At 43.6% G+C, this 24379-nt stretch overlaps 1 protein-coding gene across 13 annotated transcripts in view; it reads left to right on the forward strand.

The window, feature by feature from the left end:
- The window catches only part of LOC106582256 (mitogen-activated protein kinase kinase kinase kinase 4), a 98079-nt gene that overhangs the window by 63621 nt on the left and 10079 nt on the right, over window positions 1–24379 (forward strand). The window contains exons 13-31 of one of the 13 annotated variants that reach the window (XM_014165140.2): window positions 1278–1439; window positions 1527–1628; window positions 5081–5236; window positions 6686–6901; window positions 9658–9770; window positions 11552–11709; window positions 11940–12037; window positions 12243–12251; window positions 12797–12978; window positions 13855–13957; window positions 14556–14870; window positions 16384–16498; window positions 16731–16898; window positions 16993–17136; window positions 21973–22107; window positions 22607–22707; window positions 22881–23030; window positions 23280–23439; window positions 23560–23699. In XM_014165140.2, the coding sequence (XP_014020615.2) occupies window positions 1278–1439; window positions 1527–1628; window positions 5081–5236; window positions 6686–6901; window positions 9658–9770; window positions 11552–11709; window positions 11940–12037; window positions 12243–12251; window positions 12797–12978; window positions 13855–13957; window positions 14556–14870; window positions 16384–16498; window positions 16731–16898; window positions 16993–17136; window positions 21973–22107; window positions 22607–22707; window positions 22881–23030; window positions 23280–23439; window positions 23560–23699 (2727 nt within the window). The remainder of the gene's footprint in view (window positions 1–1277; window positions 1440–1526; window positions 1629–5080; window positions 5237–6685; window positions 6902–9657; window positions 9771–11551; window positions 11710–11939; window positions 12038–12242; window positions 12252–12796; window positions 12979–13854; window positions 13958–14555; window positions 14871–16383; window positions 16499–16730; window positions 16899–16992; window positions 17137–21972; window positions 22108–22606; window positions 22708–22880; window positions 23031–23279; window positions 23440–23559; window positions 23700–24379) is intronic. The other 12 variants (XM_014165142.2, XM_045704713.1, XM_014165145.2 and 9 more) reach the window with 12 other exon arrangements.

The following is a 24379-nucleotide window of genomic DNA, read 5'->3' on the forward strand; positions in this document are numbered from 1 at the left end:
ACAGGTTACCAACAAATTCACATAATGATTGACATATTTTCATTAAAAACATTAGTTTGATCAATTTATTCATACTTTTTCATCCTTCCAGAAGATATAATCCCGACACAAATCTAGGGTTGCTAGAGATGCGTCCCAGTCATCGTCTTTTTGTTCTCGATCTATGGACGCAACCCAGTCGTTCGTTCCAAATGTTCCATTGCCATACTGGCTGGCAACGTTCTTATCCCTTGCTTGCTAGCTAGCCAACGACAGCTAACTTACAGTCGTGTCAAAAATTGCAGCCAGAATAACAGCAAAGTAGCTGCATTTGCATTTGTTTAAGCTGTTTTCTAGTGACATTTGGATACATCCATAACAATAAGCTGATGAGGCGCGACTTCGCCTGGTATAGAAAATGTGCTCACTCGTCAGGACACTGTCGTTCAGAGGAGCTAGCTCACAACATAGCTACAGTAACACAATCACTTCAAACTGAAGCTGGAAAGACTGCAAATTAGCTGCGTTTCATTTTACCATTTCTCAATTAACATTTTGGGGGATATTTCCATAAAAATGATGGCAGCTGAATCATAATTTTGACTGGCTAAGAAACGCTGCCTGCCTGTCTGTTTCGTCCCGACTCACGACAGCTAATTACTATGGGACAGTAGGAGATCGAATTTGAATATTGAAACAATGTTGCAAATGTCAGAGAGACAGACAGCAAGGTTTATACAAGTCTCCGCAGTTGAAAATTAAATGTTAGTCTAAAATAAATGTGAGATAATGTCTAGATGCTTTTTATAGTGGAGATCAAGTTTATAAATTGCCTGGCTGGGTTGATGAGACCGTGGATTGCGCAGTCAGATGGAACAGAGTAAATAGGCATTTTAACGTCATAGATTTAACCGGTGGCAACTTGTGGAATAGACACCGGCTGGAATGCGGTTTTAACCAATCAGCATTCAGGATTAGACCCACCCATTTTATAATGGTGTAGAGCTACTTACTGTAAATCAACACTAATTAGCCAACTGAGAAGCCTGCCAGTATTACTGAAGTGGTGATGGTAAGCCTACAGGTAAAACTTGTCACATACGTAGTGTAGTCCACCAACCGTGAACCCTGGGAAGTGAGACTAGCATCTCACATCCTCACAATAAGAAATGGCTAGCTTGTCTCATAAAAGCCAGATATGGTGACCAGAAACAAGAGAGCTAGCTAGCTCAGAGTGATAATGCATAGTGATGTCTGCTCCTGACGCCTGCTCTGTCGCCCCCTATGGTCGTCCACAGCAACAACGTCGTGAGCGGGAGATGAGGAGGCAGCAGGAGCGAGAGCAGCGTCGCCGGGAGCAGGATGACAAGAGACGCATGGAAGAGGTTGAACGCCGGCGTAAAGAGGAGGAGGAGCGCAGGAGGGCTGAGGAGGAGAAAAGGAGGGCTGACCGGGAGCAGGTAGGAGAACTCTCTATCGACAACAGTTTCTTTCATCATACTTGTAGTCTACCCCTGACACTTGCTTGTGTGTGGTTTGATTGACAGGAGTACATCCGTCGCCAGCTGGAGGAGGAGCAGAGGCACCTGGAGATCCTGCAGCAGCAGCTGCTCCATGAACAGGCCATGCTACTGGTGAGACCAAACTCTGTAAGCCTATCTATCTTCTTCTATCCATCTGTATATCTCCCATTATCCATCTGTTCTTCTAGCCTTTAATACAGTACCAGTCAAAAGTTTGGATACACCTACACATTCAAGGGTTTTTCTTAATTTGACTATTTTCTACATTGTTGAATAATGGTAAACACATCACAACTATGAAATAACACATATGGAATCATGTAATAACCCCAAAAAAGTGTTAAACAAATCAAAATATATTTATATTTGAGATTCTTCAAAGTTGCCTTGATGGCAGCTTTGCACACGCATGGCATTCTGTCAAACAGCTTCACCTGGAATGCTTTCCCAACAGTCTTGAAGGAGTTCCCACATATGCTGAGCACTTGTTGCCTGCTTTTCCTTCACTCTGTGGTCCAACTTATCCCAAACCATCTCAATTGGGTTGAGGTCGGGTGATTGTGGAGGCCAGGTCATCTGATGCAGCACTCCATCACTCTCCTTCTTGGTCAAATAGTCCTTACACAGCCTGGAGGTGTGTTGGGTTATTGTCCTGTTGAAAAATAAATGATTGTCCCACTAAGTGCAAACCAGATGGGATGGTGTATCACTGTAGAATGCTGTGGTAGCCATGCTGGTTAAGTGTGCCTTGAATTCTAAATAAATCAGTGTCACCAGCAAAGCACCCCCTCACACCTCCTCCTCCATGCTTCACGGTGGGAACCACACATGCAGAGATAATCCGTTCACCTACTCTGCATCTCACAAAGACACGGCAGTTGGAACCAAAAATCTCAAATTTGGACTGATCACTCCAAAGGACAGATTTCCACCGGTCTATTGTCCATTGCTCGTGTTTCTTGGCCCAAGCAAGTCTCTTCTTATTGCTGTCCTTTAGGAGTGGTTTCTTTGCAGCAATTCAACCATGAAGGCCTGATTCACGCAGTCTCCGCTGAACAGTTGATGTTGAGATGTGTCTGTTACGTGAACTCTGTAATGAACTTATCCTCTGCAGCAGAGGTAACTCTTGGTCTTCCTTTCCTGTGGCGGTCCTCATGAGAGCCACTTTCATCATAACGCTTGATGGATTTTGCGACTGCACTTGAAGAAACTTTCAAAGTTCTTGAAATTTTCCTGATTGACTGACCTTCATGTCTTAAGGTAATGATGGACTGTCGTTTCTCTTTGCTTATTTGATCTGTTCTTGCCATAATATGGACTTGGCCCTATTTGGTAAAAGACTATCTTCTGTTTACCACCCCTACCTTGTCACAACACAACTGATTGACTCAAGAAGGAAAGAAATTCCACAAATTAACTTTTAATTAACAAGGCACACATGTTAATTGAAATGCATTCCAGGTGACTACCTCATGAAGATGGTTGAGAGAATGCCAAGAGTGTGCAAAGCTGTCATCAAGGCAAAGGGTGGCTACTTTGAAGAATCTCAAATATAAAATATATTTAGATTTGTTTTACCACTTTTTTGGTTACTACATGATTCCATATGTTATTTCATAGTTCTGATGTCTTCACTATTATGCTACAGTGCAGAAAACCCTTGAATGAGTAGGTGTGTCCAAACTTTGGACTGTTACTGTATATCCCCCCATTATTCATCTGTTCTTCTAGCCTTCTAAGTCAGTGGTTTGCAGTCTATGGGTTTTGCTCTGTAGTAGGGTGTTGAAAAATGGATTTATTATCACACCCTACTCTTAATATCCAGTTAGAGTATATCACAGTGTATCTGAATGGAGCTAACTATTGAGGTTGGAGTTATTCATTCTCTGGGCAAAGTTGGGGAAGCCAGAATGTTTATTACAGTCCTTAATTGAGGATGTCACCAGGATGTGGGAGTGTCCTACCAACAGGAAGAGAAGGTTTTCATTGTTTCTCTACCAATGTTCCTAACTCTGCTGAGATGGTGTGTTGTTAGCGGATCTGCGTGGCAACATGTTAACACTGTGTATGTTGTTGAAGGCCTCTGTTCCTCCAGGGGTTTGATGAGGACATTAGATAATGTGAGGATATGATCACCCACATCCCTTCAACTTCACACCACCGTTGCTTGTCATCGTTTCTCTCTCTCAACCAATGTCTTAATGTCTCCCTCATGTCTTCTTACGCATCATCAGCTTTTAGCTCAGTCATTTTTCCTTTTTACATTTTAAACCAATATTTGGCCTATATTGTAATAGTAAATATTTTCTAAGCATTTAAACACTTAACTGGGTCCCAGTGAAAATACAAACCCACTCAACATTTCCCTCATTACATGGATACAGCTTGTTTATACAGAACGACTTCAAATAGAACAGCACACACCATGCTTCAGTGGGGGGGCCACGTTTAGATGATGATGCACCACCACACCTCCTTGCACCCAGTAGAACAAGTGTTGGGAGCTGGAGGAGCAGCGTAAGGCCCTGAAGCAGCTATAGCAGGAGCAGACCTATCTACTGCTCCTCCAACAGCAGCCAAAACCCATGCAGCCAGCCACCAACAGGTCTCAGTATCCACAACTACTATTGATCCAAGAGAGGACCAAGTCCCCACAGCTGTTGATCCAGGAGAGGACCAAGTCCCCACAGCAACTGACCCAAGAGAGGACCATGTCCCCACAACAACTATTGATCCAAGAGAGGAACATGTCCCTACAACAACTATTGATCCAAGAGAGGACAAATTCCCCATAACAACTATTGATCCAAGAGAGGACCATGTCCCCACAGCTGTTGATCCAGGAGAGGACCAAGTCCCCACAGCAACTGACCCCTGACCCCAAAGGCCCCACGCCTGGGCCAATTGGAGAGGTGAACCCAAGCTTCATTGCCATGACGCTACTGTCGAATGCTGCTTTTGCTTGTGCTGCTGCTGTAGTCATAAACTGCTGTAAGGTGTGCATTTTTATGTGGGGTGTGTGGCTTGATTTCTGGTGTGAGGGTCTTTCACTTTAGTGATCATGTTACTATTCCTGCTCAGGATGAGGCCTCTATAGAAACTACAGATACAGCCCTGGGAAAATGCATGTCCAAGCTACCTACCCATATCCTTTCTACATTCAGATGGCAATATATTAGCTTTTCACCAATCTGTCCAATCAAGTGTACATGGAAGTGTCCTGTTTGGGTTTTGTTGTCAAATGGAGACCCCTGTTGTCAGATGGAAGTACAGCACCTTGGAAAAATGAAAACTCTTCTTTATATTTATTTGTCTCTTCTCCAAACTAAATTATTATGAACATAAAACATTAAACGCCCAGTGCAGTCAAAAACGTGATTGTCCTGTGTTTTTATATATTTCCACACTGAGGTTGGAATAATACTGTGAAATTGTGAAAATTATGATAATGCCCCTTTAGTGTAACAGGTATTTCAAAAGACCACCTGAAATGTCTTACTACTTACTGCTGCTGTGGCTCGATCCTCTTTGTCCTGATGATGGTTAATGACTCCGTCCCCCTCTCTCTGTCCCTCCAGGCTGATGAGAGGTACCGTAAGAACATCCAAGGTTCTCCTCAGGCCGCCCAGGTTAAGGTTCAGCCCCCGGTTCCTCCCCGCGCCGCCGAGACCATGGCCAATGGAAACGCCCCCATTGCTGTCCAGCCTGCCATGCAAAGGCCCATGGAACCCCAGGTAACCACAACAACCAAGATGGCCGATCGCCAGTTTCTTATTCCTCCTTTCGTTACTCTGCCCTTTTCCGTAGCTCTACTTTTTCCAATCCCTTCTTCCTTCCAGGTAGTTCTAACAGGGTGGTCTCTCTCTCTCTCGCTCTCTCTCTGGGTTGTGTATCTGCAGTAGTGGTGTCTTTCTACCTACAGTAGATTTTTGTTCTTGTGTTTACTATCTCTTCCCCCTCGCTAACTCTCTTCTAGCCTCTGTTCTAGCTGAATTCTTTCACAGTGTGGAGAAATGTGGGTGTTGTTCTCTGTCCCTTACTGATGACATAGTTGACCTTTTCTAGTCCCTTAATAGGTAACTCCATCGTCTTTGATACTTCCCTGGGTGACAGCCTATCCTCCACCACTGTGTTATTAGGAGGTCCAAGCTGCTTGCTTCTATACTGGCCACTCATTGCTCAATACCAGCTTTACCCACTCGCTCTACCTCTGACTGCTTTCTCTATTGTGTGAGTGTGTGTGTACATTGCCAGGTTGGTGACTCCTTTTATAAAGGTAGAGCTGTTACATGTACATCTTGACTGTGTGCTAAACAACACAAACACATCCATAATTTGTCTTTCTGATTTCACAGTGACTCAGTATATTACTAATATCATTTGCTCAGAGACTCAACCAACCCAGTGTGAATACAGTCATTAATGTCACAGGGCACCATTCAGGGAAACATTGTGTTTTTGGGTAATGTCATGGTAATTAGATGTAACAGTGTGGAATTGGGTGATGATGATGATGTAATTGATTGCTAAATGATTTAGCAGAGCCATTAAATGCATTAGTCACTTTTCTCTCGTTAGTGACACGTCATTAGAGACAGATATGAGGCGTGTTGGGCTTGTTACAGAAAACTCATTTGTTGAGTGATTCATCTTTTTGGGGTTTCCTGTCTGAGCGCTTCTCAGTACATATTTGAAATCAATTGGAAAGGGAATAAATTCAGTCATAAACCTAGTATGGATATGTCCCTATTGGATTATACTCCTCTTAGTTACTTGTACCAGAAAAAGTTTTCTTGAATGTGTGCATGCCGTTATGTGAGTGTTTGTGTCTAACTGTCTATGCATGATGCTACAGTAGCTGATCTGTGTATGCCTTGTTTATGTGATCCATGCTCATTCTCACAACTGGTGATGAGACTGAAGCGTCATGAGCATCAAAACGGGTGGAGCAGTCATTGGCTGTCTGTGATGTGAAACAATCAAATGCTTCCTAAGACTTCCCATTGGTCTCAAGACAACTCTGCCCATTTTGATGCTTCCTGAAGTTTCAGTATCCAATCACTGTCTGCTGCTTGGGTTTGTGGTCTTGTTCTCTTTTCTCCCTCCACCTCCCCCAAACCTCCACACTCCTCCCAATGTGTCCTCCCCCTCTGACAGCACCCGTCTGTCTCTGTCCCTGGAAGGTCCAGTGGTCCCACCTGGCCGCTTCCCCCGTCGTCTCATGCTCCCATTCCTTCAGTGAGCCCATCGTCCCTAGCTTTGCACACCTCCACCTGTGCTCTCAGGAGCAGCACCATCACCCTGCACCATCATCACCCGCACGCACTGACCCGCAGTCCAACCCCCAGCCCAAGGCCCTGCCCCTTGACCAGGCCCCCACAGACGACACCCCTCCCAGGGTAAGATAGGCCCATCCTCTGGCAAAGTCGGGTAAACTGGTAGTCATTAGACGGCTTTGCTAGGAAGTCTGAACTGTAGACCGGTATACTAGTAGTCACTAGATGCTGGAGAGGACAACATTGGAGTGAGTGAGCAGAGTGACAGTTGTCATAGTAACATTTCTAAGACGGAGCGACCTCCTCCTCACCCTAGCCTGCTGAGAGGATTCAGAGAGAGCATAACGTTATGAAAGGATTAGATGCTCGTTCTCTATTCCCCCTCTGTCTCTCCTCTCAGAACCCTCCCTCGTTCAGCCTCCCAGACCTCCATAGCAGACTGATGTAAAAATACCAGACAAAAGAAAGCTGCAGCAGCAATCACTCGACAGCTGAGTGCTTTTGCATTTCAGCATTTTAGAGATGCTCCCAAATCAATGGGACGCTGGAGGCTGTCACAAATAAAGGGTAGGATTCAGACTGTTAGAAACGTTCTCCAAGGAAAATATTCCTCATGTTGAAATCGTGACCTTTTTTTGCCCCCCATCTGCACAAATTAGAGGTGGTATTGTTGTCCTCTCTTCACATAGGGCCTACCTATCAAACATCACTTCCTCTTCTTTGGTGAGGTATGAGTATGCCATTTCCTGTTCTGCCCCCTCCTTCCTGTGTAAGCCTTTGGTAGTGTCTCATATCAATGTCAGTGTTAGTTAGCGTTCCATCTGAATGGAGTGGCTTTGTTCCGCCCTGCTTTGCTTTGGATGCTGCCCCCTGTTCCTTCTTAAGCTGTTCTCCCTCCTGTCCCCTGGAAACTACTAACAAGAAATGCTGAAATCTATAATATAACTTTAAAGCTGTTTTTGTGTTAAGCCACCCCACTGAAAGAGAGAGTTAGGTCTGACACAGCAAAAGACAGCGTTATATCCACACGCTTGCCTTATCAACCCCTGTGTGGGCGCGCAGCTCCCCGGAACTGCCGCGCAGAATAAATATTCATGTGCGCAGAGAAGCTCATCGGACTAGGATTCTATTGCATTGACAGGCACGGCTCTACACAAACCTGTGCACCATAACCAATCAGAGCTGCAGTAGACCTATATGCAAAAATACCATTGCCATATATGGATCTGTGCCATTCACTTTTAACTGGACTGTTTTTACAGCATGGGCGGTTGTGAGTAGATGTGCTTGTTTTGAGATCAAAGCGAGAACTATGTGTAGCGACATGTGCACATTTATACATTTGTTCATATCCTTAGTGAGTTATTAGCCCAGTTATAGATCATTTGTTCATATCCTTAGTGAGTTATTAGCCCAGTTATAGATCATTTGTTCATATCCTTAGTGAGTTATTAGCCCAGTTATAGATCATTTGTTCATATCTTTAGTGAGTTATTAGCCCAGTTATAGATCATTTGTTCATATCCTTAGTGAGTTATTAGCCCAGTTATAGATCATTTGTTCATATCCTTAGTGAGTTATTAGCCCAGTTATAGATCATTTGTTCATATCCTTAGTGAGTTATTAGCCCAGTTATAGATCATTTGTAGTCAGCAATGGGGGAGTGATTACTTCCTGCAAGAGCACAAAACGTGTGCATTTCTAGACGTCTTTGAAAAGCAAGTTAGCTAAAGCGCATTTTCTTGTGTTAAAGGGGGCAGTGTTGTATTTTGAGACAGGTTTGAATAAGCTAAGTAGCCAATAGGCAGAGGGTAGCATAATTTGTCTGATTCTCTGCAATAATGGTATGGGATTAATTATGCGTTTTATTTAGTAAAATGATTTCTTCCATCAAACAACACAACATTTTCAGTCACCTCCTTGTCTGAAGGAGGACAAATAGACACCGGCTGGAATGCGGTTTTAACCAATCAGCATTCAGGATTAGACCCACCCATTTTATAATGGTGTAGAGCTACTTACTGTAAATCAACACTAATTAGCCAACTGAGAAGCCTGCCAGTATTACTGAAGTGGTGATGGTAAGCCTACAGGTAAAACTTGTCACATACGTAGTGTAGTCCCCCCCCCTTAAAAGATTTAGATGCACTATTGTAAAGTGGTTGTTCCACTGGATATCATAAGGTGAATGCACCATTTTGTAAGTCGCTCTGGATAAGAGCGTCTGCTAAATGACTTAAATGTAATGTCATGTAATGTAATGTAAATGAAGGACAATAATGTCAAGCCCTGCATGTTTTTTTTCAAAGGTCTCATGGAATGTAGGCCTACTACATTGAACACCACACATTGGCTGCTACTGTAGGCTGAACGATAGAATAGCAATTTCCATGTAAAAATGTTATGGGATGCATTTTCTCCATTGTTTTTAATGGTAAGCCACTCTGTGGTAGGCCTACGTTATGATCAAATAGCCACAGTAGCCTACTTGACCACTGTTAAAATTAACTTAAAGCGGGTACAGCCTTAGTGTTCACAGTAAAAGCGCGCACAGAATTTTCTGCGCTCAGCAGACCTGAAATTTGCTCAGTGATGAAAAACATTTGAGGGAAGATTGGTGTGGATACAATGCTGTCTTTTGCTGTGTCAGACCGATCTCACTTTCAGTGGTTTGGCTTTACGCAGTGTGAGTACGCAGGGACATAGTTTGGACGTTGTAGAAACGTTTTGGGGACTTTCTAAGGACATCTTAACAATGTGTGTCTAGCTTTTGTGCTTCTGGCACCCCTATGTCACACTCTCTTGTACACATACGCCCTCCGAGAGTGTGTATGTGCCCGTAGAGTGTGTTTGTGAGCAGGCATCTGTATGTGTGGAAGGTTCCTGTGAGGACAACGTCCAGGTCTCCAGTACTGTCACGCAGGGACTCTCCTCTCCATGGCAACTCCAATGCCACGCCTAACAACCCGGCGGGCCAGAGGAACACCTGCAGGTACCTTTTCACGTCCCTCCATTTATCTTTTTCTCTGTCTCGTTTTCTTTATTTCTCTCTTTCGATCGATCCTTTTTGCTTTATTTTGTTGTCGCTCTGTCTGTCTCGCCCTCCGTCTGTCCCTCTGTTCACCATCTCCACTTCTATTCGGGTTGTTAGTACTGGGAGGCAGGTAGTCTAGCGGTTAAGAGCTTTAGGCCAGTAACCGAGAGGTCGCTGGTTGGAAACCCTGAGTGGGCCCCGGTGTGATAACCTTCTGTTCTGCCCTTGAGCAAGGCAGTTAACCCCCAACAACTGCTCCCCAGGTGATGATGATGTGGATCTCGATTAAGGCATCCCCCCACACCTCTCTTATTCAGGGAGGTTGGGTTAAATGCAGAAGACAGATTTTGGTTGAATGCATTCAATGTGCAACTGACTAGGTATCCCCTTTCCCTAATGTAAAACCTCTACATTGTGTGTCTATCTGTTCTCTGTAGAGCCCTCTTCTCAATGTGTGGATACTGGGTTGGATTTATGTAACATTACTTACTGTTCTGCCATGCTTAACATATCCTTGTCTCCTATGTGTGTGTGCACACTGTCACACACACTCTTCCCTTCTTAGCATGTCTCTATAATGCTGAGCTTCATCTCCTTTGAGACTGTGCATGTCTGTGTCTATGGAAATGTATGTGTGTTTCTTTATGGGTCTGTCTATTAATATGTACTGTATGTATGTGTATACATGTCTATATGTAAAGAATATCTGTGTATGTAAAGTATTATTAGGTACACCCATCTAGTACCGGGTTGGACCCCCCCTTTGCCCCCAGAACAGTCTGAATTCTTCGGGGCATGGCAACATTGCTCAATTGGTATCAAGGGACCTAACGTGTGCCAAGAAAACATTGCCCACACCACTGACACCAGCCAGTACTGTTGACACCTGTCAGGATGGGACCATGTACTCCTGACTATCATCAGCATGACTCAATTGGAACCGGGATTTGTCGGACCAGGCAATGTTTTTCCACTCCTCAATTGTCCAGTGTTGGTGATCTCGTGCCCACTGGAGCCACTTCTTCTTGTTTTTAGCTGATAGGAGTGAAACCCGGAATGGTCATCATCTGCAATAGCCCATCCATGACAAAGACTGATGAGTTGTGCGTTCCGAGATGATGTTCTGCACACCACTGTTGTACTGCGCCGTTATTTGCCTATTTGTGGCCCGCCTGTTATATTGCACGACTGCCATTCTCCTTCAACCTGTCAACAAGCTGTTTCACCCACAGGACTGCCGCTGACTGGATGTTTTTTGTTTGTCACACCATTCTCTGTAAACCCTAGACACTGTCGTGCGTGAAAAGCCCAGGAAGCCGGCGGTTACTGAGATACTGGAACCAGCGCGCCTGTCACCGGTCATACCACACTCAGTCGCTTAGGTCACTCATTTTGCCCATTCTAACATTGAATCGAACAGTAACTGAATGCCTCGAGGCCTTTCAGCCTGCTTTATATAGCAAGCCACGGCCACCTGACTCACTGTCTGTAGGAGTGAACGGGATGGTGTAGCTAATAAACTGACCACTGAGTGTATGTAAAGTACTGTGTGTATGTAAAGTATGTGTCTATACAGTATGTAAAGGTTGTGTGTCTGTCTATACAGTATGTAAAGGTTGTGTGTCTATACAGTATGCAAAGGTTGTGTGTCTATACAGTATGCAAAGGTTGTGTGTCTATACAGTATGCAAAGGTTGTGTGTCTATACAATAACAACCCCTCTGTATTTCTCTCCACAGTGCTGCAGCGGAGCCGCGTCTGCTGTGGGAGCGGGTGGAGAAACTGGTTCCCAGGCCAACGAGTGGCAGTGGTAGTACTTGCAGCTCCTCTGGCTCCAGTAACTCCAGCTCCCAGCCCAGCTCTCACAGTGGCTCAGGGGAGAGGTTCAGAGCCCGCTGTGAGTCTGATATTCCCCTGATACACACATGCATTCATAGTCTCACGCATAGTTTCCTACATGCACACTCTCAAGACACACACACACACACACACACACACACACACACACACACACACACACATAATTAATGTTTACAAAGTACTCACATTTACAATTAAATTCTTGGCACAATTCTCCACATAGCTCTTTAATTTACTGACTGGTATCCCCCATTGTCCCTCTCTCAGCCTCATCAAAGTCTGAGGGTTCTCCCCTCCAGCATCCAGAGCATGCTGGGAAAAAACCTGAGGAGAGGAAGGAGTCGGTCAGAACTAACCGACTGGCGGTGAGACCTTACCCCCGTGAAACTAGTGGTCTAGCTAGTGTACTAACTAGTGTTGAACTACACTAAGTGTTGTGACACTTCAGAAAGCGGTGGAATTAAGTTTTGAGTGGGAATGATGGTTTTACAATAATCTGACATAGTTCTTTGTGTGTGTGTTTGTTTCGCCCTCTGCGCTGTGGATTACCGGTACTTGTGAATTCTGTAGGGGGAAGTGGTAAGCTAGAATGAAATGGGGTGTGTATTTGTACTGACGATCTCATTGGCTGAAGGGTTCTGTACTAATGGCTTGCCTCTCTCCTGATTGGTGCTATTTTACTCATGTTCCTTTTAACCTCAATCTCCTCCCCTCATACTTGTTATTTATTTTTATTGGATCATTCAATCACTCACATACTTGCAGCCCCTTCCTTCCTTGTGTGCTCGGGTCTGGTCACTTGATGGACTCACTAACCTCTTCCAGCCTTGTGGACACATTGGCAGTATGGCAGCAGTGTATGTACTTACTCATCTCTTTTCTCATATCCTATTGGCTTTGCTACTCACCGGCCGGCTCTTCATTGGCTGGCGCACCTGTGACCTCACTTCTTTCCCCAGCAGCTTCCTGCATCCTGTCTCCTGCATTTAACCCTGCGAGTGACCTGGCAACACATCCACAACCCGGAAAGAGAGCTAAAAAAAGAGAGGGAGATCAAGACTGAAAGAAAGAGAGAGAAAGGGATGGAAGCATAGTTTGACCTCTGACCCCCCCCCCTCCCCCAGGATCTGACCGCGCTGGCCAAAGAGCTGCGTGTGGTGGAGGACGTGCAACGCCCCCACAAGGTGACGGACTACTCCTCATCTAGTGAGGAGTCGGGGACCACGGATGAGGATGAGGATGATGAAGAGGTGGACCAGGAGGGAGGAGAGGAGTCTACCTCAGGACCAGAGGACTCTCATGCTGTGTATGTAGAGGAGGACACTAGTGACCATGTTATTTATGGGATAACTATTTGATTCTTAGATCGGACATATTAAAGTGTGTATATGAAAACTATTTCTAAGATGCATACTTTGTTTTTCCGAACTCACTTCACTCGCGCAAAAGAAGGAAGCTTGCGCTGCTCGTGCTAGCACATGCACAGATCAGCTGCACAGCTGGAACTCTGATTAAGGCATTTACATGTCCTAATAATTAGAAAGACTGCTCAGAAAACCAGGTGTTTAATCGTTGTATGCTTACTTCGATTATGACCTTACACTGATTTAAAATGAGCAGTTAGGTGTTTACTTGACTATTGCCATACTCAGCCTAGTGCCATAATCTGTTTAATATCCAATTATTGGTGTGCATTTAAACGTACTCAATGACATCATATTGCAATGCCATTTGAGCTTGTGATTGCAATGAAGGAAAAGTCCGGTCATTATAACTAGGACTGCCAGGGACCTCAAGATACGATAATATCACCATACTTCGGTGCCAATATGATGTGTATTAGGATTCTATATGTATTGCGATTCGATGGTCTAGACCATACGTCTGCTGCAGAGAGACGAGAGAGAGCCTTGAGAAAACGAGCTTTGATCAGTCATGGAAATAAAAGTGCTGAAAACAAATTGGCTCCCTATTTAAAAAGAAGATGGAGAACAAGCTATGAAGGAAAAATACTGGAGTTTTGGTGGAGGAACAGAAAACTACTGCAAAAATAATATTGCCATATTGTGAAAACGATACCATATATCATCAAAAATAATATCCCGATATGTAACTGTATTGATTTTTTCCCCCAGCACTAACCATCTCCCTTGTTCTCTGTTTATTCGACCTCCTCCACCAGCTCCTCCAGACTAAGCAACGGAGAGATGGAATCGGTGAAGATCTTGATCGTTCACGACAAGGGCGAGAGTGACTGTAAAGATGACACTCTGATCGTCAGACCGGTAAGGCCAACACCCAGGCCATGCCGTCCACCTCTCTTATAAAAACATATCAGTCACACACTGTAAACCTTTTAGTTATTTTATTGTGGTATTTCATTTACTAATTCGTCCCCTTATAGTTTACCCACTGTGTTTGATATTGTGTTGGACCTCATCTTATTTGTTCTGTCATTGTTTACTTTGTGTTGCTGGTGAAGGGGTTTGGGTTAGAGTGGAAAGGGGTCGGTTAGCCTGGAGAAATTGACCTACTCCCAGTATTAACCACCCGCTCCCCCATTAGATGACAGTATAAAGGCTAGATGGTAGTCCTGCAACAGATTGAACATCATAAAATGGCTCCACTAAAGTCATAGAAATTATTTATTAATACATGTAAACTAAATTATTACACTTTTGGTGTCTGTTGACCATTTTCTTATACTTAATCCTCAATTGAATGTGTCTGAAGTCTCTTACAGTAGTAGACTGTAGCTTCAATAGACTACTTTACTAGACTACTTTAGTAGACTAGTCTTCCCTTAACACAATAGCCAATAGAATCCCTCCACCGCAGAGAAAGACATCTAGACCCAAAGTGTGCCCCTGTTCTTACTTCCAGAGTACAGGTGACAACAAAAAGCGACCTGCCCCCAGCCCTGGTCATGGCCCTGTCCCTGGGTTTAACACCAGCCCCGGGCTGATTCACCCTGCCCTCCAGGGCCTTCCCGGCCTTCAAGGCCACCCTGGTCTCCAAGGCAACCAGGAGAAAAATGGCTTTGTGGGCCGCATTCACCTCCTGCCTGACCTGATCCAGCAGAGCCACCACTCCCCCTCCTCCTCTGCCTCCTCCTCTCCCTCCTCCTCCAGCATGGCGAGCCCCACCATGTCCATGTCCCCCCAGAGCCCACTGGACAAGCTCAGCATACTCCTGGAGGTATGTCCCTCAGCCCCCCTCTGACCCCTGGCCCTCCTTCAGGCCTGGGTCTGCAAGGAGCACCCTCTGCTGGTTGCATCTGCTCTCTCTCTCTGGCCACCTAGTGGTGCTCTTTATCGTTTCCTTTTTCTGAGTGCAACGACTAATCTAGTTTCCTCCAAGCTCTGTAGGTAAGGTGATGTGGTGATGGATCATTTTTGTTGTTCCCTCTGAAACAATATTATTTTGAAAATTTTTAGCAAGTTTCTGGTATTTGACATAATTTCTTCTTTTTGAGACTATATTAGGTTGCACTGGCTTACATGTTCTTGGAGGCCCATTACAGGTATTCCTTTAGCCCTAAGATCTCTATCTCTGATTATTATTTGTTTATTTTAATCAGTCAGATCGTTAAAGACATTCCAGAAACCCTCTCAAGACTAGGCTACAACATAGCGTATTTCATGAATAAGCACTGGCAATTGCTTTACCATAAAAAGCCATTTACCCACCACCATAGAGACCTCTTGTTTTTGCCTTGTTCACTTTACTTCAATGTGTGATTTTGTGAATTTTTCCCTATGCCTGATAGCTGCATGCTCCTTACATCTGCCTCAGTTTCTTGCTTCCGTCTTTCAACATTTCTCTTTGGTAGTCTTTGAACTTTATATTGAACTTATACAGTGCCTTCGGAAAGTATTCAGACCCGTTGACTTTTTCCAAATTGTTGTACGTTACAGCCTTATTCTAAAATGTATTAAATAAAATCATGACAAACTGAAAACAGGTTTTTAGAAATTGTATTTATTTACATAAGTATTCAGCCCCTTTGCTATGAGATGCAAAATTGAGCTCAGGTGCATCCTGTTTCCATTGATCATCCTTGAGATGTTTCTACAACTTGATTCGTGTCTGTCTGTGGTAAATTCAATTGATTGGACATGATTTGGAAAGGCACACACCTGTCTGTGTAAGGTCCCACAGTTGACCGTGAATGTCAGAGCAAAAACCAAGCCATAAGGTCAAAGGAATTGTCCATGGGGCCCCCGAGACAGGATTGTGTCAAGGCACAGACCTGAAAATAGCTGTGCAACAATGCTCCTCATCCAACCTGAGAGCTTGAGAGGATCTGCAGAGAAGAATGGGAGAAACTCCCCAAATACAGGTGTGCCAAGCTTGTAGCGTCATACCCAAGAAGACTCGAGGCTGTAATCGCTGCCAAAGTTTTTTTTTTTAATACATTTGTTAACATTTCTAAAAACCTGTTTTTGCTTTATCATGATGGGGTATTGTGTGTAGATTGATGAGGGGAAAAAAACATTTAAAACATTTTAGAATAAGGCTGTAATGTAACACAATGTGGAAAAGTCAAGGAGTCTGAGTACTTTCTGAAGGCACTGTATATTTCATATTGCACACACTGCTGCCATTGTTGTCTTGGTCTATGAGTTGGCAGGTAAGTCAATGTCATAATGGTAGAAATACATGTGATTCTATGTATCCTCATTGTTGTTCTATTCTCCTGCTCCTCTAGAGTCATTCTGTCAGCAACACAATGCAGAAACACAAGTCCTCCTCCTCCTTCACTCCTTTTATCGATCCACGCCTCCTCCAGGTCTCTACATCCGGCGCCGCTCTCAACAACCTGGGTAAACCCATTCTCCCAGCCCCCTTATTGGATGACAAGTCCCCTTCAGTAGTATCCGAGTGGTTCCCTCCAGTGTCAATCAACCTGGTGTTAGATTCTGAGGCAACACCAGAGAACACCTGTTTATAACTGACAAAAGTTATATAAATGTATACTAAATATAACTGAATCTATATGATAGTAAAACATAATCTGCTTGTATTTACACTCAATCCCTTCCTTGTCCTCTGTAGCTTTTGGGAACGATGCCAGGCTGGCGGAGGCACTGAGGGCGGACCCGTCACGTAAAGGCTCCGTGGTCAATGTGAACCCTGTCAACACACGGCCGCAGAGCGACACCCCAGAGATCCGCAAGTACAAGAAGAGGTTCAACTCTGAGATCCTGTGTGCTGCGCTCTGGGGTGAGTTGTCACAATTATCTCTGCTATGTAGTTATCTCAGTCATATCAGTCTTCGCCACAGGTGGCAGCAAACTAAATGCGAAAGTGTTTGTAGGAGTGAACCTGCTGGTGGGGACAGAGAGTGGTCTGATGCTGCTGGATCGTAGCGGTCAGGGGAAGGTGTATCCCCTCATCAGCCGACGCCGCTTCCAACAGATGGATGTCCTGGAGGGACTCAACGTCCTGGTTACTATATCAGGTTTGTGCACGCTATACATATAGTTACTACACACACTATACATGCACAGTTACTACACATACAGTTGAAGTCGGAAGTTTACATACACTTAGGTTGGCGTCATTAAAACTAGTTTTTCAACCTCTCCACAAATTTCCTGTTAACAAACTATAATTTTGGCAAGTTGGTTAGGACATGTACATTGTGCATGACACAAGTAATTTTTCCAACAATTATTTCACTTATAATTTACTGTATCACAATTCCAGTAGGTCAGAAGTTTACATACACTAAGTTGACTGTGCCTTTAAACAGCTTGGAAAATTCCAGAAAATGATGTCATGGCTTTAGAAGCTTCTGATAGGCTAATTGACATCATTTGAGTGAATTGAAGGTTTACCTGTGGATCAGGGGCGAAAATCTGATATCAACTTTGGAGGGGACAATTACATGACATTTTCTCAAGAGCAATTCCTGAGGGGGACACCAAAAGTAGTGCTGTAACACATAGCCTACATTGTAATATGGTAAATGTATATTGAGGAACCAAAGAAATAAGGTGTTTGCCCGTACTCCTAACTACCGGTACCCAAAACTACACAACTAATCACAACAGCAATACCATTGCCTTTAACAAATCTTAGTTCAGTCACCAGTTTAAGTTGAGAGTGGGGGTATCCATGGCATTTTCCAATTATGTTCCTATTTTACAAGTCAAAAAAATTGAGAACCTTTCATAATGTTGCCAAACAAAGACTCAACAAACTTACCTGAGACTCCCTGTCTCTGCCAGTCTGTCCCTGCATAGCTGTCCCCAACTCTGCTGTCTGTGTGCCATCTGTTGCCTGCTCTGCCTAATGACATCATTGTGAAACATTTCCATTAGAATTTAATTTCTTTCTTATGAACATTTTATCAACTAGTCTGAGATATTAGGCTACTAGGGTTCTTACTTTGCGTTTTGGTGTACTGAAAAATACTCTGATGTCCGTCTTTTATTTTTCTGCCATTTTTCTACCTGGCTGGCTGGCCACACACACACACAGTGTGTAGGTTATTTACAGTAGGAGATGGGCTTCTATCATCTTCTATCATTCTATTTGGGCTTCGATCTAAAAGGTAGCTAGCAAATGTGAAACGGATTAAAATGACAAGAGTTGACAGCTGTATGAGTTCACCATTTACACAACATATGCTGCAACCTTTTGTAATTTTAATAGTTTGTTTCATATTGGCTGGCTTCCAACAATAGCTGAATTTGCAAAGCTAGCGAGCAACAATTCAGTTTCAGTGGTTTCAGTTTGCTATAATCTTTGCTACCCGGGTTAAATAAAGGTGAAATAAAATAAATAAATAAATAAAAGTTCCCTTGCGACAATTTAGCTTTTGCAACGAGACCATTAAATATATTTAAGACAATGGTAGAAGAGAGTGTAGTTCTGTTCAGTTTGGACTTCAGTTTATCGCTAACCTTATCACAGGGACTTTGAAGCACTAACTTACATCATCTGCATGCTGATCTTGGAATAAATTGACGATAGCAAAGATTCCATCTTTGACGACGCCACATAAATGGAATAGGTACTAGCTAGCTTAATAGTTAATATTTGCGCGCTAGCTCTGCATATTCAGCTAGTGTGTGTGCGCGATTGACTGGATTAACCTTACGTCAGTTACGTTCATTGAGTGCCTTTCAGACAGTAGACACGACCCCTCTGTTACCTTCCCAACTAAGGAACTGGCAGTGGATCAAACCATTGTGAGGCAAAGGGTGGGGGGGTCGCAATCTTTTAAAACTTAAAAACGCGCTATTAAGTGTCTATAATCAGCACAATTGCTTTCATTGCGTATTATTAATATTATTTAAATTACATAGTTATGTTTCAGTGATATATTGGGGGGGACAAATCATATTTTTCCCAGGATGGGGGGGGTCGTGTCCCCCCCGTCACCCCCGGGATTTCCGCCCCTGCTGTGGATGTATTTCAAGGCCTACCTTCAAACTCAGTGCCTCTTTGCTTGGCATCATGGGAAAATCAAAAGAAATCAGCCAAGACCTCAGAAAAAAATGTGTAGACCTCCACAAGTCTGGTTCATCCTTGGGAGCAATTTCCAAACGCCTGAAGGTACCACGTTCATCTGTACAAACAATAGTACGCAAGTATAAACACCAACGGACCATGCAGCCGTCATACCGCTCAGGAAGGAGATGCATTCTGTCTCCTAGAGATGAACGTACTTTGGTGCGAAAAGTGCAACTCAATCCCAGAACAGCAGCAAATGGCCTTGTGAAGATGCTGGAGGAAACGGGTACAAAAGTATCTATATCCACTGTAAAATGAGTTCTATATTGACATAACCTGAAAGGCCGCTCAGCATGGAAGGAGCCACTGCTCCAAAACTGCCATAAAAAAGCCAGACTACGGTTTGCAAATGCACATGGGGACAAAGATCGTACTTTTTGGAGAAATGTCCTCTGGTCTGATGAAACAAAATAGAACTGTTTGGCCATAATGACCATCGTTATGTTTGGAGGAAAAAGGGGGAGGCTTGCAAGCCGAAGAACACCATCCCAACTGTGAAGCACGTGGGTGGCAGCATCATGTTGTGGGGTGCTTTGCTGCAGGAGAGACTGGTGCACTTCACAAAATAGATGACATCATGAGGGAGGAAAATTATGTGGATATATTGAAGCAACATCTCAAGACATCAGTCAGGAAGTTAAAGCTTTGTCGCAAATGGGTCTTCCAAATGGACAATGACCCCAAGCATGCTTCCAAAGTTGTGGCAAAATAGCTTAAGGACAACAAAGTCAAGGTATTGGAGTGGCCATCACAAAGCCCTGACCCCAACCTGTAGAAAATTTGTGGGCAGAACTGAAAAGGCATGTGCGTGCAAGGAGGCCTACAAACCTGACTCTGTTACACCAGCTCCTTTAGGAGGAATGGGCCAAAATTCACCCAACTTATTGTGGGAAGCTTGTGGAAGGCTACCTGAACCGTTTGACCCAAGTTAAACAATTTAAGGGCAATGCTACCAAATACTAATTGAGTGTATGTAAACTTCTGACCCACTGGGAATGTGATTAAAGAAATAAAAGCTGAAATCCATCATTCTCTCTACTATTATTCTGACATTTCACATTCTTAAAATAAAGTGGTGATCCTAACTGACCTAAGACAGGGAATTTTTACAATGATTAAATGTCAGGAATTGTGAAAAACTGAGTTTAAATGTATTTGGCTAAGGTGTATGTAAACTTCCGACTTCAACTGTACACGGGAAAACACAGACATGCAAACACTGTCGTGTGAAATTCAGTACTGAGAGAGACTTGGTCATTTATTCAAACAATCATCTTTATTTAATATCATTTAATTATTACAATAATGAAACCATCAGCCCAACAATCTTGTTCTGACTGTTAGGCTGAGAGCCTAACTGAAAATGAAAATAATAATATTTTATCGGACCTAAAAATGCTTAGTCACAATGGTTCCATCTCCCATAAGCCATCTTGGTTATCTACACAGGATGGTGTTTTACCCCCAACCTGGCTTTGTTTCCCAGATGCCAGGAAGAATAGGCAATGAGGGATTGTTCTAAACTCTTCCAGGCTATCTCTATCTCAGGTCACACACGCCACATCTTGTCTATGGAATGCCAGATTTTAGGTTTTTATCACCAATTGTCAGCTTCAAGCTATCTCTAGTAAAACCCATGTCCTCAACAACCAGACTAGCTGCAAGGTGCTAGAGTGGAGACCATAAAACACAGCATTAGAAGGACAGAAATATCTTACTGTTTTGTTAAGTAAATAATTGTTACATATCCAACAAATAAGGTGAATACATCATTTTTCTATCGCAACACATACACACACACACACACACACACACACACACACACACTTTTAAGATGTCTAGGTGATCTCTCTGATGAGACCGTTCGTGCAAAGGTGTCGGGCGGTGTCTGACTGTAGGTTCCTGCTTCTCTTTCCTGTGCTGTGGTCACGTCATTCATTCACTGTAACAACCAACGCTGGTTGCTCTGGTGTCACCCAACAGACATTCAGCCAGAGGAAATCGAGTAAATGGCTAGTTAGAGTGTACCACATCATATATTTGTATTGCATGTCCACTGACACACACGCAAAGGTTTCCACGGTGGAAGCACAGAAACACACATAGATGCAGTGTCATCTGTCATTTTGATGTCATTTTGCAATGAATGAAGAAAGGGTCCATGCTCAAAAGAGACGTTGAGACAATTTGATGTTGCTTCTTCAGTTTTTAGCTTAGATAGAAATACATATTTTTTATTCTTCAAGTCATTGTACTTTATCATTCTCAGTAGATGAATATAAAAGTTGTGTGTGTGCCGACTTGTTGGTCAGTTTACAGAAAATGTTGTCTTTCAATTTGACCTTGACCTAAATTTACAAACACAATATTCCGTTATGTTGCAATGTGTTGTCAAATATTCAGTACAGGTTCTACAACAATACAGACCCTGTCATTGACTCAGCATATCCTCTGTACTAGTATTGATAATGATGTCTAATATAATACCAGTAATTAAATACATAGTAAAAACTCCAATAATACCTTTATTCAATGAATAAAGACGCTTCCTCCACACATTACATAGGAGTAGGGTGAAGTTGCCCCTACATGCTGATCTTAGGTCAGTTTGGGATTTTCCCCACTAATGGTTAAGTTTAGGATTGGGGAGGGGAAGCTGATCCTAGATCTGTACCTAGGGAAACTTCACCCCCTGTGCCATTACATATGGATTATATATCGTAGGTACCCTGACTCTTGACCTCTCCCGCTTGTCTGACCCTGTCCCGTGAAGGCAAGAAGAACAAGTTGCGTGTGTACTATCTGTCCTGGTTGAGGAACAAGATCCTGCACAATGACCCTGAGGTGGAGAAGAAGCAGGGCTGGGTCACTGTGGGAGACCTGGAGGGTGCTGTTCACTACAAAGTTGGTATGTCCCATCTCCAGCATGCATCTGGCCAATGGAGTTGAAAGGATGGGAAGTTCATTTTTGCGGAGAAAATTGAGGACAGTTTTTGCATAGAAATTGATGTTATGGTCAAATGAGTCTGCACCCATGTTTAGGAACCACTGTTTTATAAGTCAGCACTTCATGTCATGACTGGAACATGTTGGAAGGGATAAAGTCCAGAGTTTGGTAATGAAATCTACAGCAGCGTACGAAATACCCTCTGTCTACCCAGCAAACACCATGTCCCAATTCTGCACTGTCACATCTCTGAGTAAAATAATAAGACTGTAATATATGTCAACTAATAGCATTTTGGTAGAATTTGATTTCCTACTACATATAGTATCTGGGACAGAGAACTTAAAAACAATAAGGCTACTGTGTCATTAAACGTCTTGAGGATGCTCTGAATTGACCCTGTTAGTTGGTGCCTCCTTATGGCAACATCCTCATGTGTCCCAACTGGTTTATTCCCCAGTGAAATACGAGAGGATCAAGTTTTTGGTTTTGGCGCTGAAGAACTCGGTGGAGGTCTATGCATGGGCACCGAAGCCCTACCACAAGTTCATGGCTTTCAAGGTGAAACCTTCGATGCCCCTGCTTATGCATGACAGATATTCACTTCCATCTATTCAATTAGTCATGCAGCTATTGTGAATTGTCATGACAATGATAAAATGACTCCCAGACACACATGCACACACTACTGTACTGTATGTGAATAACCTTTGCCTCCTGGTTGACCCCTGCAGTCATTTGGTGACCTGGTGCACAAGCCCCTGCTGGTTGACCTGACGGTGGAGGAGGGTCAGAGGTTGAAGGTAATCTATGGCTCCAGTAACGGATTTCATGCTGTGGACGTGGACTCAGGGGCCGTCTACGACATCTACCTGCCCACCCATGTAAGAAACACACTCATGTCTATGGAACCTCTCATCCCCTTCTCTTCCTCCTTTTTTTTCAAGGATATCTTCATTATTGAATTAATAATTTCTCTCTCTCCCCCTCTTTTGCTCTCTCTCCCCCTCTTTTGCTCTCTCTCCCCCCTCTTTCGCTCTCTCTCTTATCCTTCTTCTCTTCTCTTCCCCTCTCTCTTTCTCTCTCCCTCTCGTGCTCTCTTTCTCTCTGTCTTTGTGTCTGTCTCTCTGTAGATCCAGACCAGTATCCAGTCCCATGCCATCATCATCCTGCCCAACACAGATGGCATTGAGCTGCTGGTGTGTTACGAGGACGAGGGTGTCTATGTCAACACCTACGGACGCATCACCAAGGACGTGGTGCTGCAGTGGGGCGAGATGCCCACTTCTGTGGGTAAGTGGACACAGACACACTCACACACAATAGGTCCTTAAATGAAGTATTTAAACATGTTAACTCGGTTGCCATCCCACCGACTCACTGCCCTATCCCCCTCTTTGTCTTTCTCTGTAGCCTATATCCGTTCTAACCAGATAATGGGCTGGGGGGAGAAAGCCATAGAGATCAGATCTGTGGAGACTGGACATCTGGACGGAGTCTTCATGCACAAGAGAGCCCAGAGACTCAAGTTCCTGTGTGAGAGGAACGACAAGGTGAGACCCCTGGACATGTACGCACACATTTGGAGGTACTCTCCCCAGGTCTGTTTACATGAATAACTCTGTCAAAATCAAATTTTATTTGTCACATGCGCCGAATACAACAGGTGTAGACCTTACCGTGAAATGCTTACTTACAAGCCCTTAACCAACAATGCAGTTCAATAAATAGAGTTAAGAAAATATTTACTAAATAAACTAAAGTAAAACATTTTATAAGCTATATAAAGGGGGTACCGGTACCAAGTCAATGTGTGGGGGTACAGGTTAGTCGAGGTAATTTGTACATGTAGGTCGGGGTAAAGTGACTATGCATAGATAATAAACAGCAAGTAGCAGCAGTGTAAAAATAAAGGGGGGGGGGGCAATATAAATAGTCCGGGTGGCCATTTGATTCATTGTTCAGCAGTTTTATGGCTTCGGGGTGGAAGCTGTTAAGGAGCCTTTTGGTGCAAGACTTGGCGCTCCGGTACCACTTGCCTTGCGGTAGCAGAGAGAACAGTCTATGACTTGGGTGACTGGAGTCTTTAAAATTAAAAAATATGGACCTTCCTCTGACACCGCCTAGTATATATAATACCAGTCAAAGGTTTGGACACACATACTCATTCAAGGGTTTTTCTTCATTTTTACTATTCTCTACATTGTAGAATAATAGTGAAGACATCAAAACT

Source organism: Salmo salar, chromosome ssa21 (assembly GCF_905237065.1).
Source record: "Salmo salar chromosome ssa21, Ssal_v3.1, whole genome shotgun sequence".
Classification (NCBI taxonomy): domain Eukaryota; kingdom Metazoa; phylum Chordata; class Actinopteri; order Salmoniformes; family Salmonidae; genus Salmo; species Salmo salar.